The 27,469-nt window shown below is 41.2% G+C and overlaps 1 protein-coding gene across 2 annotated transcripts in view; it reads right to left on the reverse strand.

Moving 5' to 3' along the window:
- The window catches only part of TULP4 (TUB like protein 4), a 574,485-nt gene that overhangs the window by 33,658 nt on the left and 513,358 nt on the right, over positions 1-27,469 (reverse strand). For both annotated transcript variants that reach the window (XM_053710846.1, XM_053710845.1), the window contains exon 9: positions 4,721-4,955. In XM_053710846.1, the coding sequence (XP_053566821.1) occupies positions 4,721-4,955 (235 nt within the window). The remainder of the gene's footprint in view (positions 1-4,720; positions 4,956-27,469) is intronic.

Here is a 27,469-nt window from a genome sequence, read left to right on the forward strand (position 1 = left end):
TTTCTCCAACATAGGTGTGTCCGGTCCACGGCGTCATCCTTACTTGTGGGAACCAATACCAAAGCTTTAGGACACGGATGAAGGGAGGGAGCAAATCAGGTCACCTAGATGGAAGGCACCACGGCTTGCAAAACCTTTCTCCCAAAAATAGCCTCAGAAGAAGCAAAAGTATCAAACTTGTAAAATTTAGTAAAAGTGTGCAGTGAAGACCAAGTCGCTGCCTTACATATCTGATCAACAGAAGCCTCGTTCTTGAAGGCCCATGTGGAAGCCACAGCCCTAGTGGAATGAGCTGTGATTCTTTCAGGAGGCTGCCGTCCGGCAGTCTCATAAGCCAATCTGATGATGCTTTTAATCCAAAAAGAGAGAGAGGTAGAAGTTGCTTTTTGACCTCTCCTTTTACCAGAATAAACAACAAACAAGGAAGATGTTTGTCTAAAATCCTTTGTAGCATCTAAATAGAATTTTAGAGCACGAACAACATCCAAATTGTGCAACAAACGTTCCTTCTTTGAAACTGGATTCGGACACAAAGAAGGCACGACTATCTCCTGGTTAATGTTTTTGTTAGAAACAACTTTCGGAAGAAAACCAGGTTTAGTACGTAAAACCACCTTATCTGCATGGAACACCAGATAAGGAGGAGAACACTGCAGAGCAGATAATTCTGAAACTCTTCTAGCAGAAGAAATTGCAACCAAAAACAAAACTTTCCAAGATAATAACTTAATATCAACGGAATGTAAGGGTTCAAACGGAACCCCCTGAAGAACTGAAAGAACTAAATTGAGACTCCAAGGAGGAGTCAAAGGTTTGTAAACAGGCTTGATTCTAACCAGAGCCTGAACAAAGGCTTGAACATCTGGCACAGCTGCCAGCTTTTTGTGAAGTAACACAGACAAGGCAGAAATCTGTCCCTTCAAGGAACTAGCAGATAATCCTTTCTCCAAACCTTCTTGAAGAAAGGATAGAATCTTAGGAATTTTCACCTTGTCCCAAGGGAATCCTTTAGATTCACACCAACAGATATATTTTTTCCATATTTTGTGGTAAATTTTTCTAGTTACAGGCTTTCTGGCCTGAACAAGAGTATCAATGACAGAATCCGAGAACCCTCGCTTTGATAAGATCAAGCGTTCAATCTCCAAGCAGTCAGTTGGAGTGAGACCAGATTCGGATGTTCGAACGGACCTTGAACAAGAAGGTCTCGTCTCAAAGGTAGCTTCCATGGTGGAGCCGATGACATATTCACCAGGTCTGCATACCAAGTCCTGCGTGGCCACGCAGGAGCTATCAAGATCACCGATGCTCTCTCCTGATTGATCCTGGCTACCAGCCTGGGGATGAGAGGAAACGGCGGGAATACATAAGCTAGTTTGAAGGTCCAAGGTGCTACTAGTGCATCTACTAGAGTCGCCTTGGGATCCCTGGATCTGGACCCGTAGCAAGGAACCTTGAAGTTCTGACGAGAGGCCATCAGATCCATGTCTGGAATGCCCCACAATTGAGTAATTTGGGCAAAGATTTCCGGATGGAGTTCCCACTCCCCCGGATGAAATGGCTGACGACTCAGAAAATCCGCTTCCCAATTTTCCACTCCTGGGATGTGGATTGCAGACAAGTGGCAGGAGTGAGTCTCCGCCCATTGAATGATTTTGGTCACTTCTTCCATCGCCAGGGAACTCCTTGTTCCCCCCTGATGGTTGATGTACGCAACAGTCGTCATGTTGTCTGATTGAAACCGTATGAACTTGGCCTTTGCTAGCTGAGGCCAAGCCTTGAGAGCATTGAGTATCGCTCTCAGTTCCAGAATATTTATCGGTAGAAGAGATTCTTCCCGAGACCAAAGGCCCTGAGCTTTCAGGGGTCCCCAGACCGCGCCCCAGCCCACCAGACTGGCGTCGGTCGTGACAATGACCCACTCTGGTCTGCGGAAGCTCATCCCCTGTGACAGGTTGTCCAGGGACAGCCACCAACGGAGTGAATCTCTGGTCCTCTGATTTACTTGTATTGTCGGAGACAAGTCTGTATAGTCCCCATTCCACTGACTGAGCATGCACAGTTGTAATGGTCTTAGATGAATTCGCGCAAAAGGAACTATGTCCATTGCCGCTACCATCAAACCTATTACTTCCATGCACTGCGCTATGGAAGGAAGAGGAACAGAATGAAGTATTTGACAAGAGTTTAGAAGTTTTGATTTTCTGGCCTCTGTCAGAAAAATCCTCATTTCTAAGGAGTCTATTATTGTTCCCAAGAAGGGAACCCTTGTTGACGGAGATAGAGAACTTTTTTCTATGTTCACTTTCCACCCGTGAGATCTGAGAAAGGCCAGGACAATGTCCGTGTGAGCCTTTGCTTGAGGAAGGGACGACGCTTGAATCAGAATGTCGTCCAAGTAAGGTACTACTGCAATGCCCCTTGGTCTTAGCACCGCTAGAAGGGACCCTAGTACCTTTGTGAAAATCCTTGGAGCAGTGGCTAATCCGAACGGAAGTGCCACAAACTGGTAATGCTTGTCCAGGAATGCGAACCTTAGGAACCGATGATGTTCCTTGTGGATAGGAATATGTAGATACGCATCCTTTAAATCCACCGTGGTCATGAATTGACCTTCCTGGATGGAAGGAAGAATTGTTCGAATGGTTTCCATTTTGAACGATGGAACCTTGAGAAACTTGTTTAGGATCTTGAGATCTAAGATTGGTCTGAATGTTCCCTCTTTTTTGGGAACTACGAACAGATTGGAGTAGAACCCCATCCCTTGTTCTCCTAATGGAACAGGATGAATCACTCCCATTTTTAACAGGTCTTCTACACAATGTAAGAATGCCTGTTTTTTTATGTGGTCTGAAGACAATTGAGACCTGTGGAACCTCCCCCTTGGGGGAAACCCCTTGAATTCCAGAAGATAACCTTGGGAGACTATTTCTAGTGCCCAAGGATCCAGAACATCTCTTGCCCAAGCCTGAGCGAAGAGAGAGAGTCTGCCCCCCACCAGATCCGGTCCCGGATCGGGGGCCAACATCTCATGCTGTCTTGGTAGCAGTGGCAGGTTTCTTGGCCTGCTTTCCTTTGTTCCAGCCTTGCATTGGTCTCCAGGCTGGCTTGGCTTGAGAAGTATTACCCTCTTGCTTAGAGGACGTAGCACTTGGGGCTGGTCCGTTTCTGCGAAAGGGACGAAAATTAGGTTTATTTTTGGCCTTGAAAGACCTATCCTGAGGAAGGGTGTGGCCCTTGCCCCCAGTGATATCAGAGATAATCTCTTTCAAGTCAGGGCCAAACAGCGTTTTCCCCTTGAAAGGAATGTTAAGTAATTTGTTCTTGGAAGACGCATCCGCTGACCAAGATTTTAACCAAAGCGCTCTGCGCGCCACAATAGCAAAACCAGAATTTTTCGCCGCTAACCTAGCCAATTGCAAAGTGGCGTCTAGGGTGAAAGAATTGGCCAATTTGAGAGCACGGATTCTGTCCATAATCTCCTCATAAGGAGGAGAATCACTATCGATCGCCTTTACTAGCTCATCGAACCAGAAACACGCGGCTGTAGTGACAGGGACAATGCATGAAATTGGTTGTAGAAGGTAACCTTGCTGAACAAACATCTTTTTAAGCAAACCTTCTAATTTTTTATCCATAGGATCTTTGAAAGCACAACTATCTTCTATGGGTATAGTGGTGCGTTTGTTTAAAGTAGAAACCGCTCCCTCGACCTTGGGGACTGTCTGCCATAAGTCCTTTCTGGGGTCGACCATAGGAAACAATTTTTTAAATATGGGGGGAGGGACGAAAGGTATACCGGGCCTTTCCCATTCTTTATTTACAATGTCCGCCACCCGCTTGGGTATAGGAAAAGCTTCGGGGGGCCCCGGGACCTCTAGGAACTTGTCCATTTTACATAGTTTCTCTGGAATGACCAAAAAACTCTAAGCCATCTCCGTGGAGATGTTGCATGTACAACGGCAAAGAGAATGACTGGGGAAGGCGGAGCCTAGGAGGGATCATGTGACCAGCTTTGCTGGGCTCTTTGCCATTTCCTGTTGGGGAAGAGAATATCCCACAAGTAAGGATGACGCCGTGGACCGGACACACCTATGTTGGAGAAAAATAAATATGTAAAACAAACAATAAAGAAAGATAACGTTAACCATCAAGAAATATTTTAATGGTTTCACCCTTATGTTTGTATTCTTAAAAATACTGAACCATTTAAGGGATAGTTTAGTCAGAATTAAACTTTTATGATTCAGTGTTAGAGCATGCAATTTTAAGCAACTTTCTAATTTACTCCTGTTATCAAGTTTTCGTCATTCTCTTGTTATCTTTATTTGAATTTAAGCTTAGGAGCCGGCCCATTTTTGGTTCAGCACCTGGGTAGTGCTTGATGATTGGTTGCTACATTTAGACATCAATCATAAAGCGCTACCCAGGTGCTGAACCAAAAATGGGCCGGCTCCTATGCTTACATTCTTGCTTTTTCAAATAAAGATACCAAGAGAACAACGAAAAATTGATAATAGGAGTAAATTAGAAAGTTGCTTAAAATTGCATGCACTATCTGAATCATAAAAGTTTAATTTTGACTAGACTATACCTTTAATGGAAAGATGAGACCAACAGCAGCAACCCATGAAAATCAGTCACTCACCACACAAACATTCTGGTGCATATAAAGTTAAAAAACACATATAGAAAATAGATCAACAGAAACGGTCAGCACCTGTTTTTCCATCTGTTTTGGGATCCATAATAACAAATTCAGGTCGAAGCTTGCTGATCCGCCGTCCTTTTAATACAGGCACCAGTCCACCCAAATATTCTAAGTAAAGAGTATAGCATGGACCTCCAACCTCTGGATCGTCTTCAGTTCTCTTCATAGTGCAGTGCAATCTTTCATTACCTGATGTTGGGTAACTAACGAAATCCCTCATGTTGTTGGGATCAGGAATGGGAGGCTTGATGTGAGGATAAAAATAAACATGAATATATATTTATAGGTATATACAGATATACATATAAATAGTAATATAGATTTAAAAATACAAAGAACAGTTTCTACTCTATGCAAAAAACATTGAAATGTAAAATATTTACAGTAAAAACACAATAAAAACATTATTAAGTATTAATATTGACTTAAAATTATTTTTATTGTTTTCAGGTATTCATCTAAATTTAAATTAATAGTCCTTTTCATTCAAACACCTTTTAACCCTTATACTTTTTTAATTCAAATTTATATGAAAACTTGTTATCAGATAGTGTTTATATGAGTGCAACTGTATTTTTAAATGTATATTTGCATCATTGGTTATAATCCGAATGAGGAAGATGGTGGCTGCTCACGGCTTTCAGCACTTTTTGGAGACAAATTTATTCTTGTGAAAGTGAAGCACGCTTTAACCACAGACCTACAAACATGGGTATATAACTTAGAGTAGGGAAGTGAAAAGGAAAATTAACATAATTCCCCAGGTCAATAGAAACAGTTAATTTGCTTAAATACCTTCCCTTTTCCCTATTGTGTTGTTTCGCTGCAATTTTCTCTCCAAAAACAGCCTTTTTCCAAACCCACCATGGCTCTAATTTGCATAGACCATTCATGGTGGGCAACCTGGGTTCTCTGTAGTAGCTAATTCCGGACAACTCGTCCATACCAACGCATCAATAATTCCACAGTACTAATCCTGCACATGCGCAAAAGGGTTGACAACTAACCACCTATGTGTGACACTCTCTCTCTATATGTATACATTTATTTTCAGGGACTGCTGGACATAAATGTAATGTGTATAGTATAACTGCATTATGTGTGCATAAGAATCAATTATGTTGTGTTATAAAAAAAAACAACAGGATTTCTCACACAATGGCATCTAATAAGATCTCTGCCATCTATATTAGCTCGAGCAATGTATTTGAAGCATTAAAGGGATATGAAACCCCACATTTTTCTTTTATGATTCAGAAAGATAATACATTTTTAAACAACTTTCCATTTTACTTCTGTTATCAATTTTCCTTAATTCTCTTGATATATTTTATTGAAGAAGCAGCAAAGCACTACTGGGAGCTAGCTGAACACGTTCGTAAGCCAATGTAAATGGGCATACAAATTCAGCCACCAATCAGTATCTAGCTCCAAAGCCTATCTAGATATGATTTTCAACAAAGGATACCAAGAGAATGTTCACATTAGATAATAGAAGTAAAATAGAAAGTTGTTTACAATTGAATGCTGTGTCTGAATCATGAAAGGAAAAAAAACTGGAAATTTATGCTTACCTGATAAATTTCTTTCTTTCTTGACACGGTGAATCCACGGATCATCATCAATTACTGTTGGGAATATCACTCCTGGTCAGCAGGAGGAGGCAAAGAGCACCACAGCAAAGCTGTTAAGTATAACTTCCCTTCCCACAACCCCCAGTTCAACCAAAGGAAAAGGAGAGAAAGGAAATAACACAAGGTGCAGAGGTGCCTGAGGTTTATACAACAAAAAACTGTCTCAAACACAGGGCGGGCCGTGGACTCACCGTGTCAAGAAAGAAAGATATTTATCAGTTAAGCATACATTTCATTTTCTTTCTAATGACACAGTGAGTCCACGGATCATCATCAATTACTGTTGGTAATTAATGCCCAAGCTAGAGGACACAGATGATAAGGGAGGGATAAGGGAGGGACCCTAAACAGAAGGCACCCCTGCTTGAAGAGCCTTTCTCGCAAAAAAAACCTCAGCCGAGGCAAAAAACATAATTTATGTAAGAACTTACCTGATAAATTAATGGGTCCATGGGCTAGTGACGTATGGGATATACAATCCTACCGGAGGGGCAAAGTTTCCCAAACCTCAAAATGCCTATAAATACACCCCTCACCACACCCACAATTCAGTTTAATGAATAGCTAAGTAGTGGGGTGATAAAGAAAGGAGTAAAAAGCATCAAAAAGGAATTTGGAAATAATTGTGCTTTATACAAAAAAATCATAACCACCATAAAAACGGTGGGTCTCATGGACTCTTGCCAATATGAAAGAAATTAATTTATCAGGTAAGTTCTTACATAAATTATGTTTTCTTTCATGTAATTGGCAAGAGTCCATGAGCTAGTGACGTATGGGATAGTAATACCCAAGATGTGGAACTCCACAGAAGAGTCACTAGAGAGGGATAAAATAATAACAGCCATTTTCCGCTGAAAAAAATAAATCCACAACCCAAAATATAAGTTTATTCTCATAATGAAAAGAAAAAACTCAAACATAAGCAGAGGAATAAAAATGAAACAGCTGCCTGAAAAACTTTTCTACCAAAAACTGCTTCCGAAGAAGCAAATACATCAAAACGGTAGAATTTAGTAAATGTATGCAAAGAAGACCAAGTTGCTGCTTTGCAAATCAGATCAACTGAAGCTTCATTCTTAAAAGCCCACAAAGTGGAGACTGATCTAGTAGAATGAGCTGTAATTCTCTGAGGTGGGTGCTGATCCGACTCCAAATAAGCCTGAAGAATCAAAAGCTTTAACCAAGATGCCAAGGAAATAGCAGAAGCCTTATGACCTTTCCTAGAACCAGAAAAGATAACAAATAGACTAGAAGTCTTCCTGAAATCTTTAGTAGCTTCAACATAATATTTTAAAGCTCTTACCACATCCAAAGAATGTAAGGATCTCTCCAAAGAATTCTTAGGATTAGGACACAAAGAAGGGACAACAATTTCTCTATTAATGTCGTTAGAATTCACAACCTTAGGTAGAAATTTAAGAAGTCTGCAAAACTGCCTTATCCGGATGGAAAATCAGAAAAGGAGATTCACAAGAAAGAGCAGATAATTCAGAAACTCTTTGTGACAGACCCTTCTGTCAGGACTGAAGGAGTTAATTGTGTTTAGCTAAGAAACTAATTTCTAAAGACAGAGTTGCTGGCTCCAGCTATAATCTAATTAGTGCTAAGCATTCTATTGTTTGATCACCTCCAGAGAGAAAACGCCTAAGTGATAAGAAGGGCCAAGAGTGTCTTGTGGTTGAAGTGTTTAAGTAATATAATTCTATTGTATCATGTCAAAGGGCTTGTTCCGTCCATGTAATGTACAACAGCCTTTCAACCCCCATCTGGGGGGGGGGGGGTCAGACCTGCATAAATACTAGGCATAGCCTTTTAATAAATATCAGTCTGTTTTAAACCTGAAAACTGGCTTGGTTGTGAATTGCTGATTCCCTATGCAGGACATTGTTCATCTGGTATTAACCTTGGTATCCTGTTGGTACCGTAACAATTGGTGGCAAGCGACGGAATGAACCTAATCGCCCAGAAGAGCAACTACACAAACCAGTAACCTCAGGAAGAGGGGGATTATTACAATACTGACTAAGATGGAAAAGAGAAAAGTAAATTTTGCAGCTTTTAAAAACTTCCTGGAAACAGAAGGAGAGATTGATGGGTACCTTGCGGATTTTGAGAGGCAATGTGCACTACACAAGGTACCCGCAGAGGACTGGGTCACGATATTATCTGGAGAATTATCCGGCCGGGCCAGAGAGGCTTTTCGGGCCATTCCAGATGAGGAAGTCAGGGATTATAATACGGTAAAAGAGGCTCTGCTCTCCAGGTATGCGGTTACACCGGAGGCATACCGGAGGCGGTTCAGAGACACTGTTAAATTAGCTGGAGATTCCTACCTTGAGTGGGCATGTAAGGTGCACCGCACAGCAGCTCACTGGATAGCGGGGTGCCAAGCCATATCTGGGGAAGAGGTGCTGCAGCTATTCCTGTTGGAACATTGCTTCGACAAGTTACCCGCAGGAGTTCGAGAGTGGGTTCGGGACCGTAAACCCTCCACCCTGCAGGAAGCGGCTCGCTTGGCAGATGAGTATACGGATGCCCGCAAACTGGACACTGCTACCACTAAGCCCCCTGCTAGAGTGGAGTACAGACCCCCAGTCACCCCAGCAGCTGCCAGTTACCAAACCCCGGCGCACCGCTATACCACACGGCCTCCGGCCACGAACTACCCTCAGAGAGCCCTGTTCAATTTGCGGGGCTACTCACAACCGATTCGATGCTTTGGATGTAAGCAACTAGGGCACAAAAGACCAGAGTGTCCCCTAAACGCAGCGAACCAAGCGCAGTCCTGGAGAAGACCTGCCAGCGGAATCCCACGTAATCCTCAGCCTGCGGCCCGCTACGTAGAGGCGCAAGAATGCTGGAGCATCCTACATGAGGCAGACATTGTGCAAGCTGCCCACCGGAATAACCGGCAACTGGTTAAAGTGAATGGGAAGAAGGTCAGTGGTCTACGGGATACTGGTGCTACCATGACCTTGCTTCAAAAGAACTTGGTGTCTGAGAAACAGTACACTGGAGACACTGTGGCTGTGAGGGTAGCAAGGGGCGATGTGTTCAGCCTACCTGTTGCCAGGGTACATTTGGATTGGGGAATGGGCGCTAGACCTGTGAATGTGGGGGTCAAGAAGGACTTACCTGCTGATGTTCTTCTTGGAAATGACTTGGCCCCCCTTGTTTCTGCCTACGCTCCTATGGGTCCCGCTGATGTTAACTCTGTGACTACCCGTGCCCAGATCCGTGCAGCAGAGACTGACCCCCCTGCTGCTAAGCCCCAGGACGCTGAGCTCAGTAAATCTCTATCCGCTATTAATATGTGGAGGTCCCGTTACAATGCGCTGATGAAGGAGAAGAGGAGCGCAGAGGAAAAAGCACGTTTAGAACGTGAATCTCTGCTAGACAAGCTGCACCGACAGACTGCAGAAAACACCAGCTTGAGAGTGGGACATGAAACCTTAAAGACAAACTTAGCGACACTTGAGGAGAAGCTGACGCTGGCTCATAGTGAGGTGCAGCAACTCAAGGGCACCCTATGTCAGTATGAAGGGATTGTGGATACCTATAAAGAGCAGGTACAGAAAACTCGTAAAGAAGCTGATGGGATTTTGAAGGACTGTTTAGCCCTAGTCTGGGCACTGAGGAAGTTGAACCCTTCTTTGTATGGACAGGAATTCTCTCTCATAACGGGAATACAGATGGATTGTCCTGGCAAACTGACATGCCTACCACCTCCGAGTCCGGTCATCCCCAGGTTGACCCGCCAAAGGGTCAAGCCGGGTCTGCCGGAGTGTTCCACAACGGGGGAGATATGTGACAGACCCTTCTGTCAGGACTGAAGGAGTTAATTGTGTTTAGCTAAGAAACTAATTTCTAAAGACAGAGTTGCTGGCTCCAGCTATAATCTAATTAGTGCTAAGCATTCTATTGTTTGATCACCTCCAGAGAGAAAACGCCTAAGTGATAAGAAGGGCCAAGAGTGTCTTGTGGTTGAAGTGTTTAAGTAATATAATTCTATTGTATCATGTCAAAGGGCTTGTTCCGTCCATGTAATGTACAACAGCCTTTCAACCCCCATCTGGGGGGGGGGGGGTCAGACCTGCATAAATACTAGGCATAGCCTTTTAATAAATATCAGTCTGTTTTAAACCTGAAAACTGGCTTGGTTGTGAATTGCTGATTCCCTATGCAGGACATTGTTCATCTGGTATTAACCTTGGTATCCTGTTGGTACCGTAACACTCTTCTAGCAGAAGAGATGGCTAAAAAGAACAACGCTTTCCAAGAAAGTATTTTAATGTCCAAATAATGCATAGGCTCAAATGGAGGAGCCTGTAAAGCCTTTAAAACCAAATTAAGACTTCAAGGAGGAGAAATTGATTTAATGACAGGCTTGATACGGACCAAAGCCTGTACAAAACAGTGAATATCAGGAAGCTTAGCAATCTTTCTGTGAAATAAAACAGAAAGAGCAGAGATTTGTCCTTTCAAGGAACTTGCAGACAAACCCTTATCCAAACCATCCTGAAGAAACTGTAAAATTCTAGGAATTCTAAAAGAATGCCAGGATAATTTATGAGAACACCATAAAATACAAGTCTTACAAACTTGAAAATAAATCTTCTTAGAAACAGATTTACGAGCCTGTAACATAGTATCAATCACTGAGTCAGAGAAACCTCTATGACTAAGCATTCAATTTCCATAAATTCAAATTTAACGATTTGAGATCCTGATGGAAAAATGGTCCTTGAGACAGAAGGTCTGGTCTTAACGGATGTGGCCAAATTTGACAAATGGACATCAGGACAAGATCCGCATTCCAAAACCTGTGAGGCCATGCTGGTGCTACCAGAAACACAAACGATTGTTCCATGATGATCTTGGAGAATACTCTTGGAAGAAGAACAAGAGGCAGGAAGATATAAGCAGGTTGGTAAAACTAAGGAACTGCTAATTGTGATATCTTTGTATAATCCCTGCACCATTGATTCAGCATACAAAGCTGAAGAGGTCTCATATGAAAATGAGCAAAGGGGATTGCGTCTGATGCTTCAGTCATGAGACCTAAAACTTCCATGCACATAGCCACTGAAGGGAATGATTGAGACTGAAGGTTTTGACAAGCTGAAACCAATTTTATTCATCTCTTGCCTGTTAGAGTCATGGACACTGAATCTATCTGGAAACCCTAAAAAGGTGACCCTTGTCTGAGGAATCAAGAAACTTTTTGGTAAATTGATCCTCCAACCATGTCTTTGAAGAAACATTCGGCAGAATGTAAAGACTGAGCTAGTACCAAGATATTGTCCAAATAAGGAAACATCGCAATACCCTGTTCTTTGATTACAGAGAGTAGGGCACCGAGAACCTTTGAAAAAAATCTTGGCGTTGTTGCTAGGCCAAATGGAAGAGCAACAAATTGGTAATGCTTTTCTAGAAAAGAGAATCAGAATCTGTTTCCTGTTGCGCTAAACTTTCCAACCAAAATGTTGATGCAGCTGCAACATCAGCTATGAATATAGCAGGCCTAAGAATGTAGCCAGAAAATAAATAAGCTTTACTTAGATAAGATTCAAGTTTCCTATCTAAATGGTCCTTAAAAGAAGTACTGTCAGGATATTTGTGAATGTTATTAAATTATATATATATATATATATTTAATATATATATGGTTGTGTACACCAAATAATTAATTTTATTTGTAAAACTCCAGATGTCACTTTAAAATACCAGCCCCTTCTCTCAGTCATCAAATGAGTTGTTTTTCAAGTTATCTTAGAAAGATCACTTCAAAAGACCTTATGGTCACTACCTGGAAATGTATATTAAGATTTCCTACTTCTTACAAAGAGAGCCTAAATGTCTGAGACAAGTGACAAGTTTTGTGGGAAAGTGACCACTCACCCTCTAAATGCAAATTGGAAACTGCTGTGTTAGATAAACATCTATGCTGGCTAACAGAGAGACATGTTTAACCCTATGAGTGCTGAAAGCATATAAGAATTTGAATCTTGATTTAAAAAAAAAAGAGAAGTTAGAAATTCATCTATATAAACTGTATAATTCTCAAAGATTTAATTGACTGTATAAATATCTATATATGGATATGGGAAATACAATTCAGAAATTCAGATTTGTAATAGATTAAATAACAATTGTAACAATCCCATTTTTGAAATATATAACATGTTTTTTGTTGTTGTTTTTTTTCTATCTTCCAGATGGGGCTAATAGATGCTGATACAGGATTGCCTGCAAGGGGTGACTTGTCATATCATATGGTGTATAAAAAGTCTATATAAATATTTTCTATTTTAACATAGAAATTGATAAAATACTGGTGTTTAGTGTCAAATTGTACATTTTCTGTTATGTTAAATGAAATATAAATGCTGACACGAGAGGTTTATTAATACACAAAGTCATAGTATGTTAAATAATCACTTTATAAGGATGTATTAAATTGTTAGCAATATTGATGATGAGATATGCATATGCGGTTGTCTGCTGCCCCCTCGGTGATTAAAACTGGTATGACAGCCAAATAAATTAACTATTGGAACACATGCAGAGCCAGATGAGCCAATCAGGGAGGCGTCTCATTAATAACCAATCAATTCTCAAATCCGTTAAGGGCAGACCAGGGACAAGCTCCAAAAAAATTCTGTGGGAGTGATTAAAGAAACAGGGGAGGAATTCTTGATTCTTGGAATAAAGGTCCAGAGAACCCACTGCTAAAGGGACAGACAGATTTAAAGAAGCATTAACTTTTGGAGAGAAAATACATAGGCTTTGGTGCCAAGTATATTCTCTGCCATTTTTTGGGACACTTTCTTGAACAGAGAAAGATTAACAATTCTTGAAATATATACCTGTGCACATTGTGAGTGAACCCTCCATAGATGACCCACAAGAAACTCTGGAATATAAAACATTGATTTGGGTAAAGTATAAAGAAATACATTCATTATTGCTACAGTCTAATTGCAGTTAGTAAATCTAAAAGGGCACTTTTTATTTTAGCTTGCATTCATAGTCCTGTGTAGTCTTAACTAGTCACTATTGCTAAGTAATGTATTTGCTAAACAAAGGTCCTTTGTATTTCATATTTCTATTATTGTATGTAAATCACTCTGGTGTGTATTAAGTTATTTGCTATATATATATATTAGAATTTGCCTTATTGTTGCTAAAGAGTTTATATTTCAGCTCAGAGAAATTGGCATAGGAGTTGGTTGTTTGCACAAATATATATAATTTCTGATGTTTTTAAATTAGAGTTATATAGGATAAATTGTAGGCTAAGTAGTTTAGTTGTACTGGTCTGAAAGTTAGTGGCCCATACTTTGGTTTTTCATTGTGGTGATGTAATGCAATTCAATTGTGAATAAGGTTAATTCTAAAGGTACATTTGGTTTGCTTTGTAAAGAATATTGTAACAACATAAGTGTATATCATTTGATTCATATCTGGTTTTCTATAAATATAATTCAATGTGTTTATTAATGTAACTAATATAAAGAATTCAGGAATTTATATTAATTTTAATTGTTTTGTATATGCATTTTATTGGGGGTTTGTTTTAAAGAATAATTATTAAATATATTGTATTATAACCCGGCCATATACTGACATATTATTTGGAGGCACACTGCTGAGATATTATTAATATTTATCACATTGATATGATATATTTGTAGTAAATAGAAATTATTAAAAAAAAAAAGATTTTTTTTAAAATAAATCTAAAAAAAAATGTTAATTTTTTTGTGATTAAATATTTCAAAATTAATATTAATATCTTGAAATATTATTAAAAACAATTTTTGTTTTGAAAAATTTATAAATTGATTTTTCATATTTCAAAATTAATATTAATATTTTTGAAAATATCATTTTTTTTTCTTTTGTTGGTCAAAATTGTATTAGTGTTTTAATTTAACTAAATACTAAGCCAATATAATAATGTCTGTGACTAGAGGTGAATCATTTGAATCTGTACATAGTGTTGAAATATGTTCCCCAAGATTACGCCTCATTCAGGGGGATGTCCTTAAGATGGACATTATAGGCTACATTAAAAAGAGGTTTAATATTGCGGGTGAATTAAATGATTATATGGATATGCTTGCAATTAAGGCTAAAAATATTGCTATTGATGATGGAAGGTAAATGAAAAAAGTGAATTATTCCAAGAATTATTAAAAATTAATCAATGCAAAAATCTCAAAAAACGGATGAACTAATACTAAAATCTTGGCCCCTTGTAATATGCATTATTGACAAAATGCCCCTCCTCTGTATAGAAAAGGAATTGCAAATACAGGGGCTAGAAGATAGTATTCGCTCCTCACGCAAATGCGAAGAGAATTTCCATATAGCCGAAAATAAAATTGATGAGTTTGCCCAAAACATGGCCACCTTACAAAAATATAACCAAAGTTTAATAGCTCAGATAGAAGATTTGCATAAGGAACTCGCACAAAGCCAGAGAGAATTAAGTGGTTTAAAAAGGCTGTATCATCATAATGAAAAACCCTCTATTAGCAATGAGGATAATGCAGATAATTCTAACTCTCTTAAGGAATACATCAGGAATGAACTGCAGAAATTTAGGGAAAAATTTAAACAAAGGGCCTCTATTGGGTCAGAAATAAACTTCCAAAATAGACAGTCACCTTATCTTATTAATTCAGGAAACTGCTATAACTCAGCTGAGGAGGGGGAGGGCATCTCTAGTAGTAAGTCAGAGGACGGAGACAGCTACCCAAATAGCCCACGCAGTACTAATATGCGTAAGGGTTCTCCCCATAATAAAAGGGAAGATAGGGAACACTCCAACCCCAAAAATAAGGTCCATAGGAGAGCCCAAGATACTTCTAATAAGGTATATGACACCCCTAAAATAATTATTTTCTTAAAGGATGCAGTACCTAAATTTTCCAAAAACGCAACCACTTCTATATTTGACCACTTAGAGGCCTTTGAAAATGCTTTATCTATAATGAACGTTACTAGTGAGCGGTCAAAAATTGAATTTCTGCCCTGGGTGTTTGAAGGTAAATATCACAAATTCTTTGCTTCCCTAAAGGATATGAATATTCATTCCTGGAATGAGACGAAAAACGACAGTGCAGAAAGGAATTCGGGCAATAGCACACTAAAACTGCAGCGAAAATAGCTGTATACGGTTTAAAATGTAGTGTGAATAAAAGCCCTATAAAATGCCTTTCTGTACTAAAAAGTGTGTACAGTATGGCTGAAGATTACCCCATATTTGAATGCTCAGAATTTGTGAATTTATTTTTCGAAGCATTGCCTGCGCCTATCAAACTTAATTTAGCTAGAGATTTTGATGAGCACTGCTCATTGGACTGGCTGATCAAAGAGAGTACAAAGTTATACTCTATTTAGCAGTCCGGTGAACAGGGGGTTAAAAGGGAATCAAAAACAGAATTTATGTTTACCTGATAAATTACTTTCTCCAACGGTGTGTCCGGTCCACGGCGTCATCCTTACTTGTGGTATATTCTCTTCCCCAACAGGAAATGGCAAAGAGCCCAGCAAAGCTGGTCACATGATCCCTCCTAGGCTCCGCCTTCCCCAGTCATTCGACCGACGTAAAGGAGGAATATTTGCATAGGAGAAATCATATGATACCGTGGTGACTGTAGTTAGAGAAATTAAATCATCAGACCTGATTAAAAACCAGGGCGGGCCGTGGACCGGACACACCGTTGGAGAAAGTAATTTATCAGGTAAACATAAATTCTGTTTTCTCCAACATAGGTGTGTCCGGTCCATGGCGTCATCCTTACTTGTGGGAACCAATACCAAAGCTTTAGGACACGGATGATGGGAGGGAGCAAATCAGGTCACCTAGATGGAAGGCACCACGGTTTGCAAAACCTTTCTCCCAAAAATAGCCTCAGAAGAAGCAAAAGTATCAAATTTGTAAAATTTGGTAAAAGTGTGCAGTGAAGACCAAGTCGCTGCCTTACATATCTGATCAACAGAAGCCTCGTTCTTGAAGGCCCATGTGGAAGCCACAGCCCTAGTGGAATGAGCTGTGATTCTTTCAGGAGGCTGCCGTCCGGCAGTCTCATAAGCCAATCTGATGATGCTTTTAAGCCAAAAAGAGAGAGAGGTAGAAGTTGCTTTTTGACCTCTCCTTTTACCAGAATAAACAACAAACAAGGAAGATGTTTGTCTGAAATCCTTTGTAGCCTCTAAATAGAATTTTAGAGCACGAACTACATCCAAATTGTGCAACAAACGTTCCTTCTTTGAAACTGGATTCGGACACAAAGAAGGCACAACTATCTCCTGGTTAATATTTTTGTTAGAAACAACTTTCGGAAGAAAACCAGGTTTAGTACGCAAAACCACCTTATCTGCGTGGAACACCAGATAAGGAGGAGAACACTGCAGAGCAGATAACTCTGAAACTCTTCTAGCAGAAGAAATTGCAACCAAAAACAAAACTTTCCAAGATAATAACTTAATATCTACGGAATGTAAGGGTTCAAACGGAACCCCTTGAAGAACTGAAAGAACTAAATTGAGACTCCAAGGAGGAGTCAAAGGTTTGTAAACAGGCTTGATTCTAACCAGAGCCTGAACAAAAGCCTGAACATCTGGCACAGCCGCCAGCTTCTTGTGAAGTAAAACAGATAAAGCAGAAATCTGTCCCTTCAAAGAACTTGCAGATAATCCTTTCTCCAAACCCTCTTGTAGAAAGGATAGAATCTTAGGAATTTTTACCCTGTTCCATGGGAATCCTTTCGATTCGCACCAACAGATATATTTCTTCCATACTTTATGGTAAATTTTCCTAGTTACAGGCTTTCTAGCCTGAATAAGAGTATCAATGACAGAATCTGAGAACCCACGCTTTGATAAAATCAAGCGTTCAATCTTCAAGCAGTCAGTTGGAGTGATGCCAGATTCGGATGTTCGAACGGACCTTGAACAAGAAGGTCCCGTCTCAAAGGTAGCTTCCATGGTGGAGCCGATGACATATTCACCAGGTCTGCATACCAAGTTCTGCGTGGCCACGCAGGAGCTATCAAGATCACCGAAGCCCTCTCTTGATTGATCCTGGCTACCAGCCTGGGAATGAGAGGAAACGGTGGGAACACATAAGCTAGGTTGAAGGTCCAGGGCGCTACTAGTGCATCTACTAGAGTCGCCTTGGGATCCCTGGATCTGGACCCGCAGCAAGGAACCTTGAAGTTCTGACGAGACGCCATCAGATCCATGTCTGGAGTGCCCCATAATTGAGTTATTTGGGCAAAGATTTCCGGATGGAGTTCCCACTCCCCCGGATGAAATGTCTGACGACTCAGAAAATCCGCTTCCCAATTTTCCACTCCTGGGATGTGGATTGCAGACAAGTGGCAGGAGTGAAGCTCCGCCCATTGAATTACTTTGGTCACTTCTTCCATCGCCAGGGAACTCCTTGTTCCCCCCTGATGGTTGATATATGCAACAGTCGTCATGTTGTCTGATTGAAACCTTATGAATTTGGCCTTTGCTAGTTGAGGCCAAGCCTTGAGAGCATTGAATATCGCTCTCAGTTCCAGAATGTTTATCGGGAGAAGAGATTCTTCCCGAGACCATAGACCCTGAGCCTTCAGGTGTTTCCAGACCGCGCCCCAGCCCACCAGGCTGGCGTCGGTCGTTACAATGACCCACTCTGGTCTTCTGAAGCTCATCCCTTGGGACAGGTTGTCCAGGGTCAGCCACCAACGGAGTGAATCTCTGGTCCTCTGATCTACTTGGATCGTCGGGGACAAATCAGTATAATCCCCATTCCACTGTCTGAGCATGCACAGTTGTAATGGTCTTAGATGAATTCGCGCAAAAGGAACTATGTCCATTGCCGCAACCATCAAACCTATTACTTCCATGCACTGCGCTATGGAAGGAAGAAGAACAGAATGAAGTGCTTGACAAGAGCTTAGAAGTTTTGATTTTCTGGCTTCTGTCAGAAAAATCTTCATTTCCAAGGAGTCTATTATTGTTCCCAAGAAGGGAACTCTTGTTGACGGGAATAGAGAACTTTTTTCTACGTTCACTTTCCACCCGTGAGATCTGAGAAAGGCTAGGACAATGTCCGTATGAGCCTTTGCTTGTGGTAGAGACGACGCTTGAATCAGTATGTCGTCCAAGTAGGGTACTACTGCAATGCCCCTTGGCCTTAGCACCGCTAGAAGGGACCCTAGTACCTTTGTGAAAATTCTTGGAGCAGTGGCTAGTCCGAATGGAAGTGCCACAAACTGGTAATGCTTGTCCAGAAAGGCGAATCTTAGGAACCGATGATGTTCCTTGTGGATAGGAATATGTAGATACGCATCCTTTAAATCCACCGTGGTCATGAATTGACCTTCCTGGATGGTAGGAAGAATCGCACTAGATTCACTAGGGACCTCCTGAGTGGGCAAGACTGGTGTAGACATAGAAGGAGATGATGCAGTACCATGCTTACTCCCCTCACTTAAGGAATCATTTTGGGCAACATTATTATCAGTGGCATCATTGTCCCTACTTTGTTTGTCACATTCAACACATATATTTAAATGGAGAGGAACCTTGGCTTCCGAACATACAGAACATCGTCTATCTGATAGTTCAGACATGTTAATAGGCATAAACTTGATAACAAAGCACAAAAAACGTTTTAAAATAAAACCGTTACTGTCTCTTTAAATTTTAAACTGAACACACTTTTTTACTGAATATACGCAAAAGTATGAAGGAAATGTTCAAAATTCACCAAAATTTCACCACAGTGTCTTAAAGCCTTAAAAGTATTGCACACCAAATTTGAAAGCTTTAACTCTTAAAATAACGGAACCGGAGCCGTTTTTACATTTAACTCCTATACAGTCCCTGGTATCTGCTTTGCTGAGACCCAACCAAGCCCAGAGGGGAATACGATACCAAATGACGCCTTCAATAAGCTTTTTCAGTGGATCTGAGCTCCTCACACATGCATCTGCATGCCTTGCTTCTCAAAAACAACTGCGCATTAGTGGCGCGAAAATGAGGCTCTGCCTATGACTAGAAAAGGCCCCCAGTGAAAAAGGTGTCCAATACAGTGCCTGCCGTTTTTTTTAATAAAATTCCCAAGATTAAAATAACTCTCCAAAGTTATAAACCATTAAATATGCCAAAAAACTCTGAGCCATCTCCGTGGAGATGTTGCCTGTGCAACGGCAAAGAGAATGACTGGGGAAGGCGGAGCCTAGGAGGGATCATGTGACCAGCTTTGCTGGGCTCTTTGCCATTTCCTGTTGGGGAAGAGAATATCCCACAAGTAAGGATGACGCCGTGGACCGGACACACCTATGTTGGAGAAACCCAGTCCAAAAATTGTGGCAGAAACTAGGGTGTCACCTAGCCCCCTCAATTTGGAGTCTAAAGAGAAAACCTATGCGGAGGTGGCCCGAGAAAACAGGCCATCCCCACTAAGTTTTAACTCTGCCCCTCCCCCAAAACGGGTTAAAGCGCAGAGAGACTATACTCAAAATGGGGGGCATACCCAGGTAAAACAAAATTTATGCTTACCTGATAAATTTATTTCTCTTGTGGTGTATCCAGTCCACGGATTCATCCATTACTTGTGGGATATTCTCCTTCCCAACAGGAAGCTGCAAGAGGATCACCCACAGCAGAGCTGTCTATATAGCTCCTCCCCTAACTGCCACCTCCAGTCATTCGACCGAAGATAACTAAGAGAAAGGAGAAACTATAGGGTGCATTGGTGACTGTAGTTTAAAAATAAAAAACACCTGCCTTAAAATGACAGGGCGGGCCGTGGACTGGATACACCACAAGAGAAATAAATTTATCAGGTAAGCATAAATTTTGTTTTCTCTTGTAAGGTGTATCCAGTCCACGGATTCATCCATTACTTGTGGGATACCAATACCAAAGCTATAGGACACGGATGAAGGGAGGGACAAGGCCGGCGCTAAAACTGAAGGCATCACTGCCTGTAAGACCTTTCTCCCAAAAATAGCCTCCGAAGAAGCAAAAGTATCAAATTTGTAGAATTTAGAAAAAGTATGAAGCGAAGACCAAGTCGCCGCCTTACAAATCTGTTCAACAGAAGCCTCATTTTTAAAAGCCCATGTGGAAGCCACCGCTCTAGTGGAATGAGCTGTAATTCTTTCAGGAGGCTGCTGGCCAGCAGTCTCATAAGCTAACCTGATTATACTTCTTAACTAAAAAGAAAGAGAAGTTGCTGAAGCCTTTTGGCCTCTTCTCTGTCCAGAGTAGACAACAAACAATGCCGATGTTTGACGAAAATCCTTAGTAGCTTGTACATAAAACTTTAAAGCACGAACCACGTCAAGATTATGTAATAGACGTTCCTTCTTTGAAGAAGGAATAGGACACAGTGACGGAACAACAATCTCCTGATTGATATTCTTATTAGATACCACCTTAGGAAGAAACCCAGGTTTGGTACCCAAAACTACCTTATCTGTATGGAAGATCAGATAAGGGGAATCACACTGTAAGGCAGATAACTCTGAAACTCTTCGAGCCGAAGAGATAGCTACCAAAAACAGAACTTTCCAAGATAAAAGCTTGATATCTATGGAATGCAGAGGTTCAAACGGAACCCCTTGAAGAACCTTAAGAACTAAATTTAAACTCCATGGCGGAGCAACAGGTTTAAACACAGGCTTGATTCTAACTAAAGCCTGACAAAACGCCTGAACGTCTGGAACATCCGCCAGACGCTTGTGCAAAAGAATAGACAGAGCAGAAATCTGTCCCTTTAAGGAACTAGCTGACAATCCCTTCTCCAATCCTTCTTGGAGAAAAGATAATATCTTGGGAATCCTGACTTTACTCCATGAGTAACCCTTGGATTCACACCAATGAAGATATTTACACCATATCTTATGATAGATTTTCCTGGTGACAGGCTTTCGAGCCTGAATTAAGGTATCAATGACTGACTCGGAGAAACCACGTTTTGATAAAATCAAGCGTTCAATCTCCAAGCAGTCAGACGCAGAGAAATTAGATTTGGATGGTTGAAAGGACCCTGAAGTAGAAGGTCCTGCCTCAGCGGCAGAGTCCATGGTGGAAGGGATGACATGTCCACCAGATCTGCATACCAAGTCCTGTGTGGCCATGCAGGTGCTATCAAAATCACTGAAGCTCTCTCCTGCTTGATCTTGGCAATCAGACGAGGGAGCAGAGGAAACGCTGGAAACACATAAGCCAAGTTGAAGCACCAAGGCGCTGCTAGAGCATCTATCAGCGCTGCCTTGGGATCCCTGGACCTGGATCCATAACAAGGAAGCTTGGCGTTCTGACGAGACGCCATGAGATACAGTTCTGGTTTGCCCCAAAGTTGAATCAACTGTGCAAACACCTCCGGATGGAGTTCCCACTCCCCCGGATGAAAAGTCTGTCGACTTAGAAAATCCGCCTCTCAGTTCTCTATTCCTGGGATATGGATAGCTGATAGATGGCAAGAGTGAACCTCTGCCCATAGGATTATTTTTGAAACCTCCAACATTGCTAGGGAACTCCTTGTTCCCCCTTGATGGTTGATGTAGGCTACAGTCGTGATATTGTCCGACTGAAATCTGATGAACCTGACCGCAGCAAGCGGAGGCCAAGCCTGAAGAGCATTGAAAATCGCTCTTAGTTCAAGAATGTTTATCGGAAGGAGTGCCTCCTCCTGAGTCCACAAGCCCTGAGCCTTCAGGGAGTTCCAGACTGCACCCCAGCCCAGAAGGCTGGCATCTGTCGTTACTATTGTCCAATCTGGCCTGCGGAAGGTCATACCCTTGGACAGATGGACCCGAGATAGCCACCAGAGAAGAGAATCTCTGGTCTCTTGATCCAGATTTAGTAGAGGGGACAAATCTGTGTAATCCCCATTCCACTGACTGAGCATGCAGAGTTGCAGCGGTCTGAGATATAGGCGGGCAAACGGCACTATGTCCATTGCCGCTACCATTAAGCCGATTACTTCCATACACTGAGCCACTGAAGGGCGAGAAGTAGAATAAAGAACACGGCAGGAATTTAGAAGTTTTGACAACCTGGCCTCTGTCAGGTAAATCTTCATTTCTACAGAATCTATCAGAGTTCCTAGGAAGGAAACTCTTGTGAGAGGGGATAGAGAACTCTTTTCTTCGTTCACTTTCCACCCATGAGACCTCAGGAATGCCAGCACAATGTCCGTATGGGACCTGGCGATTTGGAAATTCGACACCTGTATCAGAATGTCGTCTAGGTAAGGGGCTACTGCTATACCCCGCAGCCTTAGGACCGCTAAGAGTGACCCTAGAACCTTCGTAAAGATTCTTGGTGCCGTAGCTAACCCAAAGGGAAGAGTCACAAACTGGTAATGCTTGTCTAGGAAGGCAAACCTGAGAAACCGATGATGATCTCTGTGTATCGGAATGTGAAGATAAGCATCCTTTAAGTCCACGGTAGTCATATATTGACCCTCCTGGATCATAGGTAGGATGGTTCGAATAGTCTCCATCTTGAAGGATGGGACCCTGAGAAATTTGTTTAGGATCTTGAGATCTAAGATTGGTATTAAAGTTCCCTCTGTCTTGGGAACTACAAACAGATTTGAATAGAAGCCTTGCCCCTGTTCCTCCTTTGGAACTGGGTGGATCACTCCCATAACTAGGAGGTCTTGAACACAATGTAAGAATGCCTCTCTCCTTATCTGGTTTGCAGATAATTGTGAAAGATGAAATCTCCCTTTTGGGGAAGAAGCTTTGAAGTCCAGAAGATATCCCTGGGACACAATTTCCAACGCCCAGGGATCCTGGACATCTCTTGCCCAAGCCTGGGCGAAGAGAGAAAGTCTGCCCCCTACTAGATCCGTTTCCGGATCGGGGGCTGATCTTTCATACTGTCTTAGAGGCAGCAGCAGGTTTTTTGGCCTGCTTTCCTTTGTTCCAAGCCTGGTTAGGTCTCCAGACCGGCTTGGACTGGGCAAAATTTCCCTCTGGTTTTGTATAAGAGGAAGTTGAAGCTGCGCCACTCTTGAAATTTTGAAAGGAACGAAAATTAGTCTGTTTGGTCCTTAATTTGTTGGACTTATCCTGAGGAAGGGCGTGACCTTTTCCTCCAGTAATATCAGAAATGATCTCCTTCAGTCCAGGCCCGAATAGGGTCTGCCCCTTGAAGGGAATATTGAGAAGCTTAGACTTTGAAGTAACGTCAGCTGACCAGGATTTAAGCCATAGCGCCCTACGCGCCTGAATAGCAAAACCTGAGTTTTTAGCCATTAGCTTGGTTAAATGAACAACGGCGTCAGAAACAAATGAATTTGCTAGCTTAAGAGCTTTAAGCTTTAAAGGATATCATCCAATGGGGTTTCTACCTGTAGGGCCTCTTCTAGAGACTCAAACCAGAAGGCTGCAGCAGCAGTGACAGGGGCAATGCATGCAAGGGGCTGGAGAATAAAACCTTGTTGAATAAAAATTTTCTTAAGGTAACCCTCAACTGTCCTCGACAGGTATAGTTGTACGCTTCGCTAGGGTAGAGACTGCTCCCTCCACCTTAGGGACCGTTTGCCACAAGTCCCGTGTAGCGGCATCTATGGGAAACATCTTTTTAAAAACAGGAGGGGGAGAGAACGGTACACCTGGTCTATCCCATTCCTTAGTAATAATTTCTGAAAACCTCTTAGGTATTGAAAAAACATCAGTATAAACAGGCACTGCGTAGTATTTATCCAATTTACACAATTTCTCTGGGACTACAATGGTGTCACAGTCATCCAGAGTTGCTAAAACCTCCCTGAGCAACATGCGGAGGTGTTCAAGCTTAAATTTAAATGTAGACATATCAGAATCAGGTTGAAGCGTCTTCCCTGAATCAGAAAAATCACCCACAGATAGAAGCTCTCCTGCTTCGGCTTCTGCACATTGTGAGGGTATATCAGACATAGCTACTAAAGCATCAGAGAGCTCTGTATTTGTTCTAGCCCCAGAGCTGTCTCGCTTTCCTTGTAACCCTGGCAGTTTGGACAATACTTCTGTAAGAGTATGATTCATAACTGCCGCCATGTCTTGTAAAGTATACGCAATGGGTGCACTAGATGTACTTGGCGCCCCTTGAGCGGGAATTATAGGCTCTGACACGTGGGGAGAGTTAGTCGGCATAACTTCCCCCTTGTCAATTTCCTCAGGTGATAAATCTTTTAAAGCCAGAATATGGTCTTTATAACTTATAGTAAGATCAGTACATTTGGTACACATTCTAAGAGGGGGTTCCACAATGGCTTCTAAACATAATGAACAAGGAGTTTCCTCTATGTCAGACATGTTTAACAGACTAGTAATGAGACAAGCAAGCTTGGAAAACACTTTAATTAATGTGAAAAAGCAGATAATAAAAAACGGTACTGTGCCTTTAAGGGAAAAAAACAAACACAAAAACTGCAAAACAGTGAAAAAAGCAGTTAACTTTATGAAATTTTTACAGTGTGTATAACAGACTAAAATAGCATTGCACCCACTTGCAAATGGATGATTAACCCCTCAGGCTCAAAAACGAAGCAAAAAAACGGTAAAATCGTTATAACAGTCACAAGTAAACTGCCACAGCTCTACTGTGGCTCCTACCTTCCCATAAAACGACTTTTGTAGGCACAAAAACCCTTTACAGAGGTCCAATATGTCAGGGGACTCCTTCAGGGAAGCTGGATGTCTCAGACTGTAAAAAACAACTGCGCAATTAGAGCGCGAAAATAGGCCCCTCCCACCATGCACTCAAAGTGAAAGGGCCCTAAATAACTACTCCTAGGAGAAATCTAGTCAGCCATGTGGAAAACTAGGCCCCAAATAAAGATTTATCACCCTCAGTAAAAAAAAAAAATGTTCTTTATATATATGCAAAAGTTTTACATACTAAACCATAATAGAAAGTAATATGAATATTACCCTTTACTGCAAGCATGATGCCAGTCGTTATTAAATCACTGCAATCAGGCTTACCTTAAATATATCAGGCACTGTCAGCATTTTCTAGTTCTTTCTAGAAAAGAATATACTGAACATACCTCAGGGCAGTTAATTCTGCAGGCCATTCTCCCAGCTGAAGTTTCCCCATACTCTTCAGTTATGTGTGAGAACAGCAGTAGACCTTAGTTACAACCTGCTAAGATCATCAAAAACTTCAGGCAAAACTCTTCTTCTAATTTCTGCCTGAGGTAAAAAAACAGTACAACGCCGGTACCGTTTAAAAATAACAAACTTTTGATTGAAGATAAACTACACTAATTCACCACATCTCTCTTGATACTTCCCTTGTCGAGAGCTGCAAGAGAATGACTGGAGGTGGCAGTTAGGGGAGGAGCTATATAGACAGCTCTGCTGTGGGTGATCCTCTTGCAGCTTCCTGTTGGGAAGGAGAATATCCCACAAGTAATGGATGAATCCGAGGACTGGATACACCTTACAAGAGAAATAATAATTCCCAAAGAGATGAACGCCCACAAAATAATTGGTATCCCCGTAAAAATAAACACCAAAAGTGGCGAAAATACTCTCAGGGTAACCAGACACCCCAACATGTGGCGAAGCCCACAGATGTGTGATAATGCCAATTTTATGTGTGAAATGGTAGAAACTGCAGAGGGATATTATGTATTAGCTGAGCTCCAGGATTCAGTCTCCAAACCTATCATGGGATTGATTGACACTGGATCTCAGGCAATTATTTTATCCCACAGGTACTACACAAAGCTAAATGAGCTAACACCCCACAAACCTAAAATAAAAGAATTTGATGGTTCACTAATAGGTGTTGGGGGTGACTCTCTAAAAGTCTACTGTACTGCATGGTTAAAATTAAAACTGGGGAACAGGATAAGACACCATGTCATTATAGTGGATCTGCCAACTGATCATTTAATTATTGGTAGTGATCTCCTGAAGCGATTAAGCACCATAATAGATTGCATAAATAATGTAATTTGGTCACAAGTAAAAAGGCCTATTAATTATGAGCGATCCGGTATATCTCGCAACCGATATAACTGTCACGTGGTGGAAGAGAAGCCAGATGCTATGGAGATTCATTTCAGGAATAACTCTGTACCTGAAATCACTATCTTACAAATAGATGATCAGATTCCTTTAAGCGGTTCTGATGGTAATACTTTTAAAATTTCGCCTGGAAAAATAGCAAATATTTCCTTAGATGGCGATGTATTAACCATATCTCTCCACAAGGGGGATACTAAGTTCCCTAAAGGGGGAGGCCACGCTCAGTACCTTGCAGGAATTGAGAGAGTTAAAGAGGATCTATATATCCCTATGAAAGTGCATGACCTTGGTAAAACCAAATATGCTAAATTGAACTTAAAACAGGAAGCTATAGCGAAGGCTTATTAGCGCAGATAGCTGAACCTAAGGTGATTAAATATCTTTCTCCCCAAGACCACTGTGTCCACAGCCTGGATGACGGGTCTGAAAGCTATAATATCACAGCTAAGTGTTTATTATCTATCTCTATAGGTAATAAATCAGCAAAATACCTATTTTTAGTTTTAAAAACTCCCCATAATCAAATATACATTGGCAATGATCTCTTACATAGATATGCCATACAAATAGATTTGATTAACTCTTGCCTCTGGAGCAGGTTAAAGGGGGACCCTGAAGTATTTCAGGATGAAAATGCCGCCCTAAAATCAAACCAGAAATTGCCATATGCTGTGAATATGCAGGTGTCTAACAATGTTATAATCCCTGCTGGGGCTGACAGATTCCTCTTACCCTTACAGGTAAAAAGAGGTCAGAAATTAAAAACTTCTGAAACACTAATTTGCCTCTCCCATAGAATGCAAGATCTGGGTATAACAATGACCCATACTCCTATGGTAAACATTGGAACTATTCCAATACATGTTATTGTGCATAACATGACCCCACAGGATATAACCTTATCCAAGGGAACTAACATAGGATATTCACTGGAATCAAGTTATTACACTTTTGGATTCCAGAATAATGTAATTGTGCTAATACCTGAAGGATACTTAACTGAAGAACAATTAATAGAACAATCCTTTGCATCTATGTCAGAGGGACTATTTATAATTCAGTCTATTTAT

Source organism: Bombina bombina, chromosome 4, assembly GCF_027579735.1.
Source record: "Bombina bombina isolate aBomBom1 chromosome 4, aBomBom1.pri, whole genome shotgun sequence".
Classification (NCBI taxonomy): domain Eukaryota; kingdom Metazoa; phylum Chordata; class Amphibia; order Anura; family Bombinatoridae; genus Bombina; species Bombina bombina.